The 17483-nt window shown below is 49.5% G+C and overlaps 2 protein-coding genes and 1 pseudogene across 4 annotated transcripts in view; 1 reads left to right on the forward strand and 2 right to left on the reverse strand.

The window, feature by feature from the left end:
- Positions 1 to 815: 815 nt before the first annotated feature.
- LOC124967618 (60S ribosomal protein L35a-like) lies at positions 816 to 1148 on the reverse strand (annotated as a pseudogene).
- A 4541-nt stretch (positions 1149 to 5689) lies between these two features.
- Positions 5690 to 9322, forward strand: Ldhd (lactate dehydrogenase D). Its single transcript, XM_047528308.1, has 11 exons — positions 5690 to 5813; positions 5978 to 6090; positions 6294 to 6435; positions 6611 to 6752; positions 6902 to 7061; positions 7385 to 7584; positions 7671 to 7799; positions 7874 to 8001; positions 8510 to 8600; positions 8709 to 8820; positions 8910 to 9322. The coding sequence occupies exons 1-11, from the start codon at positions 5742 to 5744 to the stop codon at positions 9073 to 9075; spliced, it is 1455 nt and encodes a 484-aa protein (XP_047384264.1). The 5' UTR covers positions 5690 to 5741; the 3' UTR covers positions 9076 to 9322.
- A 3594-nt stretch (positions 9323 to 12916) lies between these two features.
- Znrf1 (zinc and ring finger 1) overlaps positions 12917 to 17483 on the reverse strand; it is a 97013-nt gene continuing 92446 nt past the window's right edge. The window contains exons 3-5 of one of the 3 annotated variants that reach the window (XM_047528309.1): positions 16341 to 16446; positions 14785 to 14876; positions 12917 to 13914 (exon numbers count right to left, since the gene is read on the reverse strand). In XM_047528309.1, the coding sequence (XP_047384265.1) occupies positions 14819 to 14876; positions 16341 to 16446 (164 nt within the window). In that variant the 3' untranslated portion in view covers positions 12917 to 13914; positions 14785 to 14818. The other 2 variants (XM_047528310.1, XM_047528311.1) reach the window with 2 other exon arrangements.

Consider the following 17483-nt stretch of genomic DNA (forward strand, 5'->3'; position numbering starts at 1 on the left):
GCAGCTGACCTGTGCACTAATGAGTAAGAGTAAATGTTTAGTGTCTTCAGCATCTGGGCCTTGGGTAGTTTGTAACTAAGCAATAGCTAACTGACTCAGTAGCAAATAAGTGAAGAAACAAAATGAGTGTCTTTTGTTTGTTGTTTTGTGGTGGGATCAAACCCAAGACCTCACGTATCCTAGTTAAGCACTCTACCACTGAACTGCATCCCCAGCCCCCAAATTAGTGCTTTTTAAAAAATATTTTTAAATTGTAGATGGACACGATACCTTTATTTTATTTATTTTTTAATGTGGTCCTGAGGATAGAACCCAGTGCTTTACACATGCTAGGCAAGTGCTCTACCACTGAACTATAGCCCTCGCCCCTCCAAATTAGTTTTTGATATTAAAATCCATTAACACAAGTTAGACAACTGACCTGACATACTTTCTCAATACATGGCTGTCATCTAAACATTACCAAATCCCAGGAATGTGATCATGAAGAACCAGCAATACTGCTAGGCATGGTGGCCCACACCTGTAATCCCAGCTACTTGGGAGGTCGAGGCAGGAGGATTGCAAGTTACCTGCCAGCCTCAGCAACTTAGGGATGCCCTAAGCAATTTAGCGAGACCCTGTTTCAAAATAAAAATATTAAGAAGGGTTGGGGATATAGCTCAATGGAAAATGCCCCTTTGTTCAATCAGAAGAAGAAGGAGAAGAGAAGAAAAGAATCAGTAATGCTTTTGTTTATTGATTATTGCGTCATTTTTCCTTTTTTTTTTTTTTTTACAAGAGCACAAATCCATTTTTATTTATTTTCCATTAGTTTAAATTCTTGAGAGGTACAGCATCACATGGATTCTGTGTCCAATGGCCTTAGCAGGAAGATTGCTTCAGAATTTGGCCCGAACCATGCCCCTGTTTCCATGGGCACGGGCTACCTTTCCCCAGATTATTCTGGTTTTGTTTGGTTTGTCACCAGGAGTCACTGTGTTGTTTTTTGCTTTATATATATAAGCACATCTCTTGCCCAAGTAGAATTCAGTTTCATCTCTGGCATAAACACCTTCAATTTTTAGAAGAACTGTGTGCTCCCTTCGGTTCCGAAGACCCCGCTTTTAGCCAGCAAAAATGACTTTGCACCACAGGCTTCCAGACATATTTGCCTTCTAGAAGCCTGTTCCCAGCAGGCCTCCACAGGCTCCAAGATGGGGGAAAGAGCTGATTATTGCATCTTTTCACTGGTTTTCAAAATATTTTTAACATGAGATTCATCTTTTTCACAGATTTTTATGTACAATATAGTATTTTTTTTTGCTGCGGGGGGAAGGGTACTGGGAATTAAACCCAGGGGCACTTAACTACTGAGCCATATCTCTAGCCCATTTTTTATATTTTATTTTGAGACAGGGTCTACTCTGAGTTGTTTAGGGCCTTGCTAAGTCACTGAGGCTGACTTTGAGCTTTTGATCCTCGTGCTTCAGCCTCCTGAGCTGCTGGGATTACAGGAGTGTGCCATGCACTGGCTACATGAACAGTATTATACAGATCTCTAGAATTTATTCATCTTGTATAGCTGCAATTTTATACCTGTTGATTTAGCAATCTACTGGATAATTTACATTAACATACCAATTCAAGGAATGCTATTTTCTTCTAACATATGCTAAAATTCTGTGCATATTTGGGTAAATTTCTGAACTTTATATTCTGTTCCATTAGTCTTTATGTCTATTCATACTCCAAGACTATCCTATTTTTTTTTACATTTTATTTTATTTATTTTATTTTATTATTTTATTTTTGTGGTGCTGAGGATGGAACCCAAGGCCTTGTGCATGCTAGGCAAGTGCTCCCTACTGAGTTACACCCAATGTCCTCACCATACATTAAATTATGGTGGGGGTTTTTTTGGTGTGTTTTATTATCTGGTAGACTAATCTCCCTCACTGATCATGGTTTTTTATTTTATTTTTTATTAAAAGACATTTTATTTTTTTACTTAAAGAACAGCAATTTATTCCTCACAGTTCTGTTGGTTGGGAAACCGAAGATCAAGGTGCCTGCAGATCCAGTTATAGACTAAATTTTAAAAAAAATTTTTAGTTGTAGATGGACACCATATCTTTATTTTATTTATTTACTTTTATGGTGCCAAGGATCAAACCCAGTACCTCACACATGCTAGGCGAGTGCTCTATTACTGAGCTATAACTCCAAGCCTTAGAATTTTGGGAGGGGGACAAATTGAACTTAGGGACACTTGACCACTGAGCCACATCCCCAGCCCTATTTTTTATATTTTATTTAGAGACAGGGTCTCACTGAGTTGCTGAGCACCTTCCTTTTTCTGAGGCTGGCTTTGAACTCACAATCCTCCTACCTCAGCCTCCTGAGTGGCTGGAATTACAGGTGTGTGCCATTACGCCCAGCTAGATTTAATTTTTTTAAAGAAAAGTTTTAGCCAAGCATGGTGGCACATGCCTAAAATCCCAGCAGCTTGGGAGGCTGAGGCAGGAGGATTGCAAGTTTAAGAGCAGCCCCAGCAACTTAGTGAGGCCTTAAGCAACTTAACGAGACTGTCTCAAAATTAAAAATAAAAAGGGCTGGGAATGTGACTCAGTGGTAAAGTACCTCTGGTATTTGTTTATTAACTATAACAAATATGCTTAGAGTAATTAATATAAAATGTTAGTAATAGGAGAAACTGTGTGGTTGGTGGTGTAAAAATGGGAACTCTGTATTCAATTCTCAGTTTTCATAAGTTTAAAACTTTTCTTTTTGTGGTACTGGAGATTGAACCCAGAGGCACTTTACCACTGAGTCACATTCCCAGCCCTTTTTATTTTTAATTTTGAGACAGGGTCTCACTAAGTTGCTGAGGCTGGTTTAGAATTTGTGATTCTCCTGCCTCAGCTTCCTGAGCTGCGGATTACAGGTGTGCGCCACCATGCCTACCTCCAACTGGAATCTTTAAGATTGTAAACCTATTCTAAAATGTAGAGTACATCTATGAAGTCATCTGACCTGAAAAAAAAAAAAAAAAAGAATCTGAATCTAATTCTTTAGATTTGTTGTAACACAGTAGTCATTCTAAATTAAAATTAATGAACTTGAAATGAAATTAAAAATTCAGTTATACTAGTTGCCTTCCAAGTGTTGACAGCCACATGTGGTTTCCATGCAGAAAGCATAGATAGAGAACATGTTCATCAGCACAGAAAACTGAATGACAGGGCAGCATCATAAGCCTAATCACTTTTAAGAAAGAGAGAAATTTGAGAAATCTATCAAATATTACCACGAAGATACATTCATCCAAATGCAGAATGGGGAAATCTCTTTTTTTTAAAACATACAATTTATTTAATAAATAAATGTCATTCAAAATACAGTGCCAGGACATTATGCATGGGTTGGGAATAGCTCAGTTGGTAGAGTGCTTGCCTGTCAAGCACAAGGCCCTGGATTCAATCCCCAGAACCGCAAAAAAAGAGAGAACATTATGCAGTTGTACATGCTTGTAATGGTTGTCATGAAGCATCTGTGTTCATGTTAGATTAGCAGCACCCCACAATGCTAGTGGTTCCTGGGATTAATGCCAGAGGAGCACTAGTTATCTGCTCTTCTACACAGCTAGTGCAGAAAATTCCTGAACAGTTTACCTTCCTAAGCCTACCCCCGCAAAACACACACATTAGGTTTAAAACAAGACCACCCTGACTGCTAGCGAGGTACCTACACAATCACTCTAGAGTAATGGCTTATTATTAAATTAAAGCAAAATGACCTGGATAGCCCCTTCTAAATCTTTTAAGATGGAGAACTACATCAGCAGCAGGTAGTTATATGCATGAACCGATGTTAATGCAATACAGAAGTGGAGATATTTGTTGATTAAAGTTCTACACAGACCTGTATAATGAGAGGCTAGCAATTCATATTGCAAGCCCCACAACTTAAGTCCACACCTGGTAAATGACTAGCTGAATGGACAAACTGTAGAACGTGGAAATTCTTATAGAACAAATGGCCCAGTTTTTAAAAAAATATTGTTTTTTAGTTGTAGATGGACACTATACCTTTATTTATTTTTATGTGGTGCTGATGATTGAACTCAGTGCCTCACATGTGATAGGTAAGCTCTCTACCACTGAGATTCCTGGGATTAGTCCCAGCCCTGGCCCAGATTTTTTAAACAAGTAAATGGCATGAAAAAAATAAAAAAATTTTAAAAAAATTAAAAAAAGGGAGAGAAAAATAGTTGTCGATTTTAAAAGATTTGAGAAAAATGGGGGCTCAGTAGCAGAGTGCTTATTCAACTTGCTCGAGCCCTTGGGGTCCATCCCCAGCACTAGGAAAAAAAAAAAAATGGAGACAAATGAATCAAATTTGTGTGGGCTTTCACTGAATCTTGACTTTGAATTAACGGTAAGCCTTTTTTTTTTTGAGACAAAAGCAGCACACAGTTAAGCAGCAGAACTTCATACTAATACCTTGAACAGAAACCTTGGGAGGCCATCATTTTAGAAAGAGCACCTACATTAGGCAGACCAAATCAAAATGGAGTCATTCATGCTAAGTGTCACATAATCAGATTGAAAGTTTAAGGAGATAGACAGATTCCCCAATAGATTACGGTCTACCTGAATCAGCGTAAGAAGGAAGTTCCCTCTGCTTTAACCCTTACCAAAAAGTAAACTGATATTAACCAATGACTTTTATTTTTTCCAATTGTTCTTTCTCTGTTTCCACCTTACAAAAGCCAATGTTCTGCAGTGGCCCAGTAGGGCACTCTCCTTCTATTCTGTAGAACTGGAGGCTGCTCAGTTCATGAAAAGAAAATAAAAGCCAATTAGATCCAGAACTAAATTGTTATAATTCTGTCTTTTGACAGACTTGTCCATATGTTATCAGGGTGAGAACCCAAGTAAAATGAGGAAAGAGTTCGTATTTCTGACTCCAAGGAATAAAAACAAAGCTGCATATAGCTTTATCTCAGTGATGTTAGCAAGGGGCTCTTCGGATTTGCTGTGGGAGAACAGAGCCACCCCACTCCAGTGCGATCCTGGGCTGTCAGGGGATGGAGGTGGGGTGTCGGGAGCGAAAGGCCTGTGAAGTCTTCTTCACCTATCTGGTCGTGTGCTGCTCTTCCTGGCGTGCCCTATGGCCCTACCCCATTCCACCGCGGAAGGCCCTTCCTGAACTTCCATTTGCATGGCCCTGATGGCAGCCCTCTATGTGACACTGGTGCCGAGACTTGCAGGGTAAGAAAGAGTTTGCCAGGCAGAGTCAGGAGATGGTTCCTGGCAGAGGGCACAGACAGCATGTGCCAAGGCCCTGAGTTGGCAGGAGTTGGGGTGAACTGGAACAGAAAGGGAAACTGAGGCCTAGAGGTCAAAGAGGAGGTTGGAAGGAAGTGGGGTAGGATCAGTAGGTCAATAGAATCTTTAAGGCCTCTACAAGGAGTTTGTGTTTGAAAGGCCACAGGAAGCCATTGCAGCAGCCTTTCAAGACAGGAGTGACTGCTAGCCCTGTTTCCCAGTGCATCTGGTAAGTCTCACCTGTCTTTCACAAGTGTTGACCCTGTTACCCACTGGCCTCCTTGACCTGGCAAAGTCTTCATGGGCCACCTTAAGCCTTCTCCACCTTAAACAGGCTCCGCCCCCAGCACAGCCAATGGGCTGAGTAGGGGTGACCAGCTGCCATCTGCCCTCACCTCCACTGTGCTCAAACTGACTGCAGTTCCAGCTATGGCCCCGCTGCTCCGTGCTGCAACCCGGTGGCTGTTCCCCTGGAGGGGCTACTGTTCCGGGGGGTCGAAGGTCGGTGGGGCAGGGAACAGGGAAGGGGATCCGGTCTAAAGTTCCCCAAGCTCTGTGAGGCCATCATGCCACCTGACAAGCCCCTTCCTCCTGCCCCCGGTGGGAGCCCGTGCTGTCGCCCCAGCTCTTTCTGGCAACTTTGGTAATGGGATTCTTCCCTGAAGGGCGAACTCAGCAAGGGCTTTGTGGAGGCTCTGAAGGCCATCGTGGGGAGCCCCCAGGTGTCCACTGCTGCTGCCGTCCGAGAGCATCACGGGCAGGATGAGTCTATACACAGGTATCAGAAACCCTTGCTGGAACAAGATCCCTGTTGTCCTCGTCCCCACCCACCTGTTTTGGCATGCTGTGGCATTCTCTGTTGAGGGTGCTCTCTGCCTCTTGTTTGCCATGTGGCCTCAGGCCCTGTGACACCTCTAGGCTTCGTGGAAAGCAGGACTAGAGGGTGCCACTCACTTCTAACCCGCTGAGGTCTGTTTCTAGGTGCCAACCTCCAGATGCTGTGGTGTGGCCCCAGAATGTGGACCAGGTCAGTCAGCTGGCAGCTCTGTGCTATGACCACGGTGTGCCCATCATCCCGTTTGGCACAGGCACCGGCGTCGAGGGCGGAGTCTGCGCTGTGCAGGTACAGCGGGGTGCCTGGGGTCTGCTTCACCTCACTGGACGTGTTTGTGGCTACCACCTGCAATTCTGGGACTCTGGTCTGGCTGTTGGGGGTTCAGCTATGGGTTAGAGTCCTGGGGTCTGTGCCTAGCCCAGAGACCTAAATCAGTTGGCCTTCTTGGCACCCCTGCCACCAGGGCGGTGTGTGCATTAACCTGACCCACATGGACCGGATCATGGAGCTGAACACAGAAGACTTCTCTGTGGTAGTGGAGCCTGGTGTCACCCGTAAAGCTCTCAATGCCTACCTGCGCAACAGTGGTCTCTGGTTTACCGTGGGTAGGCCTGGGGCTCCTGCACCTTTCCTGGGGCCCTGGGGGCTGGAAGGAGTCTGGGCTGTTTCTGGGGCTTCAGAGGACCCTGCTTTCCCCACCTGCCAGGGGGAAAGGGCCTCCCCCACCTGCTCTATCCTGCTCTCTGCCCTCCAGATCCAGGTGCGGATGCCTCTCTCTGTGGCATGGTGGCCACGGGGGCCTCGGGCACCAACTCTGTGCGCTATGGCACCATGCGGGATAATGTGCTCAACCTGGAGGTAGTGTTGCCCGATGGGAGGCTGCTTCACACTGCGGGCCAGGGCCGTCATTTCAGGTGAGTGTCCTCTACCTTTGGCCCGAGGCCACAGCGAGCTCTGAAGGGGTCTCTCCAGCAGCCCTCCTGGCTTGGTGAGTGGCTAGGGAGGGCTGTCATGTGGCCAGAGGATGGTGCTGGGGTTTGCGCTTCTGCATAAGGCTGGTCTGGGTGGAGCCGTGGCCAGCACTGTGATGGGAACTGGGGCTGCAGGAGGCCAGCCCAGGCGGGGTGGGGGTGGGGCTAAGGAATAATGTCCTGGGTTCCAGCTTCAGACTTCTGGGCAGAAATCCCTCATTACACGGCCTGGGCACTCACCTACCTTATGTGTCCCTGGGGCCCAGGAAGAGTGCAGCTGGCTACAACCTTACAGGACTTTTTGTGGGCTCTGAGGGGACACTGGGCCTCATCACATCTGCCACCCTGCGCCTGCACCCTGTCCCTGAAGCCACAGTGGCTGCCACCTGTGCATTCCCCAGTGTCCAGGCAGCCATGGACAGCACTGTCCAGATGCTCCAGGCTGCAGTGCCTGTGGCCCGCATTGGTGAGCCAAAGACAGTTGGGGTGGGCTCCACAGAAGAGATCCCTGGGAAGGCCAGGCCTCACTGGGCATCCCTCTCCTGGTTCCAGAGTTCCTGGATGACGTTACTATGGATGCCTGCAACAGGTACAGCAAGCTGAGCTGCACTGTGGCGCCCACGCTCTTCCTGGAGTTCCATGGTTCTGAGCAGGCACTGGCAGAGCAGGTGCAGCGCACAGGTGTGTTGAGGGTTGGGCAGCAGAGCCTGGGCTGCCCTGGTGTAGGGCCTGGGTCAATTTTCCCCCTACTGCAGAGAGGATCACCCAGGAAAACGGAGCCTCTCACTTCTCCTGGGCCAAGAAGACTGAGGAGCGCAATCAGCTTTGGGCAGCTCGGCACAATGCTTGGTACGCGCTCCTGGCCCTGTCTCCAGGCTGCAAGGTGAGCGGGATGGGGATGGAGGTGGGGTCCACAGTTCAGCCCATAAACCTTTCCTCAGCCTACTATCGTACCGAACGAAGCAGCGGGCTGAGCTAGCTGAGCAGGCACTAGAAGCTGGGCTCATAGACCACCCACCAAGCTGTTTCTCAGAGGTTGTCTAGTGTCCAGCCAGCACTAGGGAGCCCTTGCCGCAGCCATGCTCTTAGGAGTTGTAAACAGAGGGAAGACCTCCTAGAGGAAGGGCCTCAGAGAGGGAAGGGTTGGCCCAACCTGGAGGAGGAAGCTGGGTTCCAGGCAGCTCAAGCAGAGGCTCGGGAGTGCAGCCGGGGAGGGGGACCTGCACAAAGCCAAGGGTGGGAAACCAGGGCAGTGGTGAAGGCCTGGGCTGGCAAGGCCTGGGGAACACTACCTGGTACAGCTATCTATAGAAGAGCAAGCTGTTCCCTTCCATGATACCAAGAGCTGAAACCAAATGGGGAAAGCCTCACCAGTCTGCCCTCTGTCCCAGGGCTATTCCACTGACGTGTGTGTGCCCATCTCCCGGCTGCCGGAGATCTTGGTGCAGACCAAGGAGGAGCTGAAGACCTCAGGACTTACAGGTTTCGCCTACTTACCTGGAGTGAGGTGGGAAGGCACTGGGGCTGATCATTGCCTGGTCCAAGGGCAGGGAAGGCTGAAGGCAACAGCTCAGCCCTCTGGGTCCCCAGGAGGCATTGTTGGGCATGTGGGTGATGGCAATTTCCACTGCATCTTGCTGGTCAACCCGGATGATGAGGAGGAACACCGCAGGGTCATAGCCTTCACAAAAGAGCTGGGCAGGTAGGAGTCGATCCCGGGATGGGCAGGGTGGGGAGGGCCGAGGAAGTGGGAGAGGAGCCCACTGAGGATTCCTTCTCATGGTATCCCAGGCGGGCACTGGCACTCCATGGGACATGTACTGGGGAGCATGGAATTGGGCTGGGCAAGCGGCAGCTACTGCAGGAGGAGATTGGTGCTGTGGGCATGGAGACCATGCGGCAGCTCAAGGTCATGCTGGACCCCAGAAGCCTCATGAACCCAGGCAAGGTGCTGTGAGGAGCTCCGGGTACTTGGCCCATAAGCCCACGGACTACAGAGCCCTATTCTGGAAGCTTCCTTCATGTTGTTGATCCTGCAAGGGATGGATAATGCAGATGCTGTCTCTGCCTGCCAGTTAGCCCCCTGTAGCTGGGGCCTTGGGTTCAAGAGCCAGGAGAGAAGCTGGGCTCCCTCCCTGGCCCTCTTGTTGTCTTCAGAAGCCTTTAGTCCAGTAAATGACCCAGGGTGGTTCCTGGTAAAGCTGTTTTCTCTCTGGTCTCACATACCCTGTCCTGGCTGGGGGAAATGGTGTGGGCATACCCCAAGACTAAGATCACACATCCCTGTCAAGGTCTCACCACTGCTGAGGCCCAGGACCCTTTATCAACCCCTCTTCTACTTGGGGTGATAGGAATGCTCCTTTCCTGAATGGGAAGGGGGCAGTCAAATGAATCTGAACCCCATTTGTAGCTGTCTGGAGATCAGCAGGCACACCTCTCATATCCACCCTCTTTTCCTCTCCAGATTCTTTGACTTTGACCAGTGACCCATTTATTTGGGGTCTGTCCTCTGATCTATGGCAGCCTGGGGAGGGAGATGGTGCTCAGGCTTTGGAAGGAAGCAGGTCCCTATTCCAACTCCTCTGCTTCTGAGAACCTTGGACCTACCCATAGTGGAGATCCACTAGGCTCCAACTGGGCTTTAGAACACGCAGAACACCTTCTTCAAGCAGCAGCTACCAATAGTCAGAAACGGAAGTGAGGTGATCATTGCACCACACTGCTCCATGGCATAACCTCCAAGTCAAGGTCAGCTCACCCCAGGCCTGCCTGTCTTGGGATCCCTGGCCAGGTCCCCTGTCTGGAGTCCTTAGCAGTTTTTCTCCCAAAGCCCACAAGAGGGTGCCCGACACCAGCAAGCTCAAACACCACAGCAGCTGCTCTGGGCAGCTGTGGCCCGGGACTCTTCTGTCCAGGGCCTGAAGCTCTCAGCCTTGGGCCATCCACCTCCAGGGCCATGGAAGGACCTGGCGGGCAATCCTTAAACTCTCCACTCACTGTAGGTCCCAGGAACCTGTAGTGCCACTCATCTCCCTCACCCCCCAGTCTTTGGCCCCTTAGCAAAGGAGCTGGGTGAGGGATGCTGGGAGCCAGTGCAGGGAAACAGAAACAGCAACCTTCTGCTCACCTCATGTTCTCCCCGCTCCCCTCCATCCCTAACCAACCCTTCCATCAGGCCCTGGGTAGAGGCAGGTCACTCTGGGACTTCCTCTGTCCACCCTCCATCTTGGGATCCCTACTTGTGCTAACACTGGGCTGTAGCGGACAACAGTGCCACTGACCTGGGATTGAGGACTCTGGCGTTGAATCTAGCTGGGAACAGAGACTATGCCAAGGATGGCTGGGTGGGAAGTCCCCTGGGCCCTCCCCCAACACCACCCCTGGATGAAAGCAATCCAACCATCAGCCACGTGCTCACTATGGAAACGGTTCCCCAGCCTTCTCCCTCTCCCCCTGGAACAGTCTGCAGGGCCCTCCCTCCCACAGCCCTCCCAGGTGTTCTGCGGTTGTCAGTCTCCAGCTGCAGCTCTTTGATGCTTCTTCCCCCTTGTCTGACGACTAGAAGGTGCACAGCAAATGGTCAATTCCCCACAGTTTTTTATTAAGAAAAATTCCAAACATACAGAAGAGTCGAAAGAACAAGTACACCGTTCAGTGAAATACCAGTCACTGAAGATTCAACAACAGACATTTTTGCCTTATTTTGTGTATTTTGGGGGGAACCATTTGGAATTACACATTTCTGGAAATCATTCAGTTGTATATAATTCAGCATCTACCTCCTAAGAGTAAGGACATCCTCCTGTGAAGTTCAACACTATTCATGGCTGTTATGATGAAAGGTTTTCATAAGGGACTCCTCTCTAGAAGCCACCCCTCCCCTCAAGCATGCTGGGCTCCCAGCACAGAAGGGGCAAAGTAGGCTTCTGGAGAGTGGTCTGGATGGAGGGTGACCAACACCAGCTCCACCTGGGAAGCCCAGACAATTCCAGTCCCACCTCCACACCAGATGCTGGCAACCTGGGTCTGAATTCAGAGCCCCCTGCAGCCAGCAGAGGGCTGCAGTGTGCCAGGTGGAGCGGAAGTCACTGGGGGTGGACACGAGCACCAGCCTGAGAGCCTGGAATAGTACCGGCGTGGGCCCCAGCCCTGCCCCACCCGACTCACAACCACTCAGCTCACACATGGCACTGCCAAAGCAGCCAGGCTCACACGGCCAAGGTGGGCATACAAAGCCTCCATCTCCAAGTCCAAGGGTCAAGCAAGGAGATCTCCAGGGCTGGGCCCTGCCCTGCCAGCTTTGCTGGTGGAATTAAATATAGAACAGGGAGACACAGTTGCCAGGCAGAGCAGGAGGTGCTGTGAATAGAACAGTGCCCTTTGCAGTGGCAGAGCTACAAGGAAGCCTGCTGTGCCTGTGCTAGGCCTTCAGGGTCGATCTCCTGACCCTCATGGTGACCTCAGAGCTATGTGATTTTGTCCCCACTGCACAAGAGGAATCTGAAGTTCAGATGGAGTCATTCCCCAAGATCATTTTGCCAACAGGTCGAGAGCCCAAATGAGGACAGCTCAACTCTCACATTTAGAGGTGCACAGTGGGTCTGCGACCCAGACCCATGCTACAAACCCCAACTCTTCTTCAGCTCTCTGAGCATGCCCACTGGCCTGCAACAAACACCCTTACAGAGAGTGGGTGCTTCAGGAAGCGTCTGAGGGCAGGTGGCAGCAAGAGCTGGGACCGTGGTAGCAGTGCGGTCCAGGCTCCTGGGCCTGGAAGGGTTGGCCCTCAGGCAACAGCACAAGGGCAGGGGACACAGAAGGCTCGGAATTGGCTCACTCCAGAGCTTTCCTTGGCTGGCTCTTCAGGAAGCCCTGGAATGCAGCTCCTGGAGCCTGGCACAAAAACAGAGGCTGGGTATGCACTGCTGCCCCCCTGCCCTGAGCTCCTGCCCAGCCTGTAATTTGCCAACTTTTGTGAGCCTGAGTGGTTGGTTCTGGTTCAAGGGCTCTAAGCTGGCTCAGTCCCAAATCAGGGCCTCTTCCTGGGCTTCAATGAAGCATGCCCATGAGTCAGCACTGAGATGTGGATGGAGCAACAGGCAGGCAGAACTAGGGACCATGAGCAGGTGCTGTGATGGAGGGGCTGGGCTAGTACCTGGAGTAACCTACCTCCTTGCAACCTCAGTGGCTGCAAGATCTCTGCCCCTGCAGATCTTTCCAGAAAACTTTGGTTACAACCACTTCACTCCACAGAGGATGGCAGATTGATTCCATGACGCTTACAGGGGTTAGCAGATGCACACCTGAACCACCATTTCCCTCTACCCAGGTATAGCCGTCTGAGAACCACTGCACACCTGCAGTGCTGCACAGTAGGCTGACAGTAGGCTGAGGAGGTGGGTGAGGGGTGGGGTAGGCCTTGGCCCTCACTTCTTTATTGTATTACAATACTTCATTAAAATAACATCACACAGTTTATCTTTTATTAGACATTATTTTAATACCATATCAAACACCTTGACTGATGAAGAAAGCTTTTCTCCCAAGCTTTGAACATTTTTAGACATTTTATAAGTTTTTTTTAAATATATAAATACAGAAACCTATCTTGCATGGGCTGATGCCATGTGTGAACATCAATGGCTAAAATGTTCTCAGAGTGCCTGAAAACAGGGGTAGCAGTACATGTTTCTTTAGTTTTTTGTTTATTAAGTTTTCTGGGGAAAAAAATCCACAAGGGCCTAATAAAAATGTTCAGGCATTTTTGCAGGACACTTGTGGTTGTTAAATCCTCTGAATTGACCAGAACCAGGAGGAAAGAAGGGGCAAGACATGAGAGGAGGTGAAGGAAATCCTTGATGGATTTTTTTTTTTTTTTTGCCAGGGGGCAATGAAACCAAGATATTAGGGTCCCTTGGGGAGAAAAGTGCAAAACCAAGCCAGAAAAATGGGAGGGAGAAAGAAAAGAAAAACAACCCAACCCCCATGTAGAAGTTGGTGGCGCAAAGAGCTGACTGGGTGCGGAGCGAAGGAAGAGACTGTGTGCCCGCCTGCCCGCCGTCAGAGCATGAGTGGCAAGGACATGGCCATGTTTGGTTCTGTCGCTGAGTGGGTTATAGCTGATCTGTAAACATCACGAGGGAAAACACCAGTCGACACTAGACTTTTTTTTTATATAATTTTTTTTTTTTTTTTTTGTAAACACTTTAAAGACAGACCCACAATGCCTTTCAAAGGTGAAAAAGAAAATGCCCTTTCCCTCCTGGGCTGAGGGGTGAGGGGAAGGATAGCGGTCAATTCACTCTTCTCTCCAACTCGCTCTCATCCAATCTGGTGTCCTCAGGGAGGAGGGAGAACCGTTTTCTGGAAGTCAGTGCAGAAGAGGTGCCCTGTTCCCACTGGTGTCCCAAGCTCAGCTCTGCCCCAGTGTCCGATGAGCCTCCTCTCAGGAACAGGGCTGTCTGTCCCTGTGTGGATCGGAGTAAGTCAGCCGCGCTCCGTCTGGCCGAGGGCCTCTGACTGCTGCGTCCCACAGTGGCAGCAGGTGTCCTGCCGAGAGCAGGCTGGCTGGGGCGTCTGTGGTTCCTTCCAGGTGGCCCCCCCGAAGCCACACATCATGCTGGGGATTTGGACCCACGCCGCAGGGCCAGGCTCCACTCCCTCTGCCTCACTCTCACCCTGGCTTTTCTTCTCCCCTTGCCATCAGTTTTGAGGTGAAGGTAAAAGAGCAAATGTCCCTGATTTGTCTGACATCATCAGCTGTACTGGGCATTTACTTGGAATAAATAAAATAAACCTAACAAAAGAAAACAAAACAAAGGAGAGAGAGAAGGGGAGAGAGAGAGAGAGAGAGAGAGAGAGAAGAAAGAGGCCCCCAAGCCTTTGGATATGAGTGAGATGAAATAGAGCTGAGTATGTTTTTCTGGGGCTTTTGTCTCTGTGTTTGCCAGAAGAAAGAAAACACCAGCCCAGAACTCAGAAGGGACCAATAAGGTGGGGGACAGAAGAGGGTGGTCAGCATGAAGCTGGGTGCCCTGCAGAAGAAATGGAGAGGACAGACTCAATGGTCACACTGGGGGACACATGTGCACATATGAGGGAGATGAGGTGCTGCCTCTTGTAATCAGGACCCAGTGCTGTGGGTTAGAGGGGCCAAGTCTCTGGAAGTGGGCAAGGGAGGTGGCCTGCAAGCAGAAGAACCAGCAGTGAAACACCCACTGACAAGCACTTTACAGTGGACAAGGCACTGTCCACGGCTATCTAACTCTGAGTGCATGTCCCTAAGGCCATAGGGAGTCATTCTTCCATCTCCAGAGAAGTGGAGACTCAAGTGAGTGAGGACAGCTGCAAACCCCAGCTCGTCTACTTCTGTCTGAGCACATTCCCAGGGGATCTTTCAGAACTTTCCTCAGGGAGATCCACCCTGATCATCTGGAATATGTTAGTCTTTCCCCAACTAATTCTACCCCTTCGAGTGTGTTCTTCATGAGCATGTGCACCGGAATCTGCATCCCTTATGTTTCCTTAGGAAAATCCCTTCCATTTCCATTATCTACTTACTGATGATGCACGTCAGAGGGCTGTGTCAAGGCAGCCCACTCCCGCCCCCAACCAGGTCCCCAGACACTTAACCCTGAGCCTGGAGCACCCCCAAGCACAGGCTCACCTTTGAGAGGATTCGGCAAGCAAGCCCGACAGGGTCAGTCCGCAGGGTGTTCTGGACAAGATCTGTTCACTTCAAACCACGAGTCTATGCAACTGAGGACAGTGGGAGGAGGAAGGGGACAGTAAAGGAAACCATGTTAGCAGTTAAACACATAGTTCTGGCAAAGATGGCTCTTTCAAGGGTTAGCCTACTGAGCAAAGGTTTCCTAAATTAAATCTCTCCTGAAAGAACCCCAGGAAAAACAATCATGTTCCCCATTTTTGAAGCAGGAAGGGAGGACATCAGGAATGATCCTGGTTCAGCAGAAGTCGGCAGTCCTGTATAGGCTCAGGTGGACCTGGTGTTGAGGGAGGGAGGGGGACCAAGGCTGATATGCAAGAAGCAGATGAAGATGGCAACAGCCACTGGTGAAGAATTGAGAGCATAGGGACTGTGCAGGGTGGCTGGTCAACTACCTCCAAGGCTTCAGGCATAGGGAGTGGGAACAAAGACATGGCCGGCTGGCAAGTGCTCCAGCCTCTGGGGTCCTTAGAGGGCCCCTCCTGGGTTAAAGGAGTTGTGAGGCTCTTCTCCAATGGGTGCCTTCTCAGGAAACCCCTGAGATCTACCTGGTCTGGTTGCAAAGGTGGAAAGGGGAGCTGGACCCTCGGCTTTCGGTTCACAGAGGGCCAACAACTGCTCCAAGGCAGGGTCCTAATTTGCAAACCAACCTGGGCTTTTTCAAAGACAGGAACCAGATGGATAATGTACAAAAGTCTCCCCCAGGACAGGGCTTGCCATTTCTGTTCTGGTTAGTACCTCCCTGGGATACTGCTGGCTCTGTGCTGGGACCCAGACCAAGAATCATAATTATCCCCCAGGCCAACCATGAGCCTCTGCACCAGTCACGTCCATACATCAGGCATAGCTGTCATACTAGACTAGTAACCCCAGGTTGGGCTTGGAGAAGCCTGTGTGCCAAGAAGCAGCTCTGGGCTTGAGGAGCAGAGAGCAGGTGGCAGCCACAGGAACACAGGGCATCCTCTCTTCTTGGACAAGGAGGTGTCTTCTTTTCACTTGGAAATAAGAATAAGGCTCCTCCCGGAGCCTGAGGATGAATCTTGGCCCTGCTAATTATAGTAGCTGTTGGCACCACAGATTGGTGCCCACAGACTGTGGCTCTTTCTGCCTCCTGGCCCTCTGGGGAGAAGGGCAAGCACAGGGCAGCAAGGACATCCTCCATGCTGCCTCTCTCACCCTGTGGAGCAGAAGGGTACACAGAAAGAAGAAACTCCAGAGACAGATGAGAGGTAAGCTCTAGGTAGGATCCTAAAGCACCTCCAACATGTGCAGCTCCTCGGTCTCCCTACATGCTCCCACCATCTGAGCCATTAAAACAGAGCTGAACCTCGGGTAATTCTAGTATTTGCTAGAACCTTCCCATTAACACAGTGATACTGGAGGGGGCTGCGGTGGGAGGAGTTATCCCACAAACAAAGGGGACAGACAGATAGATCCCATGGGTCTACCCCATGGGATGTGGGACATGCTGAGCTGCTCCTGCTGGGCCCTTGTACCTTTTGTGATAGATGCACAGGCAGGGCAGCCTGGCTATCGTGTCCCCCTGAAGCAGCTCCTCCAGGCAGATCACACACTCACCCGCATCTTTAGTCAGCACATCATCTGCAAGGGGGACAGGAAGGGCAAGGGGGTTAGTCACTAGTGGGTGGGTGGCACAAAGCAAGCACAGGTCTAGCAACTGCTGGATAACCCAAACTGCCAGGCTCTGTGGGGGCATAAACTCAAGAGGAACTCTGACACCAATACCCTCATATGGAGACAAGACATGTATATACATGTTATCTGAAGACAAAAAGGAGTTAATTCCACTTTGGAGTGGGATTAATCTAAGGTTCAGGAGGACCAAAAGAATCGAAAAAGGCTTGCAGAAGGCTAGATGTAGCAAAGGTAGCATGAGGCAGGCTGCTCCCTTAATACCACTTCCCCTAAACACACACTTATGCCAGGGCTGATTTCTGGCTTGGAAGAACTCAGCACTGGGGAGGGTGCTTAAGGCAAGAGTGAGTGGAGGAAGAGGTACTCAAGCAAATACCCGTCCAAGAATGCTGTATAACCCACACTACCCAAAGGTGGAAAGAGCCCATGTCCACCAACTGATGCATGGAAAACCACAGAATACACCATATAATGGATACTCCCTCAAGAAAAGGAAGAGCTGATACATGCCACAATGTGGATGAACCTTGAAAATAAGCCAGATGCAAAAGCCATGCATAGAAATGTCCAGAATAGATAAAAGTTAGGCCGGGGCAGGGAAATGGGGAGTCAGTGCTTAATGGGTAAGGGGTTTTCTTTCTTCGCCTCCCACCCCTTAAAAATTTTTTAATCTAATTGTGGTAAGAACACTTATTGAGGATCTGCCCATTTAATAATGTTTTCCTTGTAATAATTTTTAATGCATAACAGTATTGTTAACTATAAGTACAATGTTGTACAGCCAATCTCTAGAACTTACTTATCTTGTAGAACTGCAGTTTTATGCTCACTGCACAGTAACTCCCCACTTCTCCCTCCTCCAGCCTTGGCAACCAGTCTACCTACCCTCCAGATGTGAGTTTGACTACTTCACAGACCTCCTAAGTGGAATCATGCTAGAGGGGTTTTTTCCCAGGGTGATCAAATGTTTGGAACCAGATAGA

This window comes from Sciurus carolinensis, chromosome 16 (assembly GCF_902686445.1).
Source record: "Sciurus carolinensis chromosome 16, mSciCar1.2, whole genome shotgun sequence".
Lineage (NCBI taxonomy): Eukaryota > Metazoa > Chordata > Mammalia > Rodentia > Sciuridae > Sciurus > Sciurus carolinensis.

Coding starts and splice junctions, on each gene's coding strand:
- Ldhd (XM_047528308.1), top strand. CDS start 5,742: ATGGCCCCGCTGCTCCGTGCTGCAACCCGGTGGCTGTTCCCCTGGAGG. Junction 5,814..5,977: donor ACTGTTCCGGGGGGTCGAAG/GTCGGTGGGGCA, acceptor TCTTCCCTGAAG/GGCGAACTCAGCAAGGGCTT. Junction 8,821..8,909: donor TTCACAAAAGAGCTGGGCAG/GTAGGAGTCGAT, acceptor ATGGTATCCCAG/GCGGGCACTGGCACTCCATG.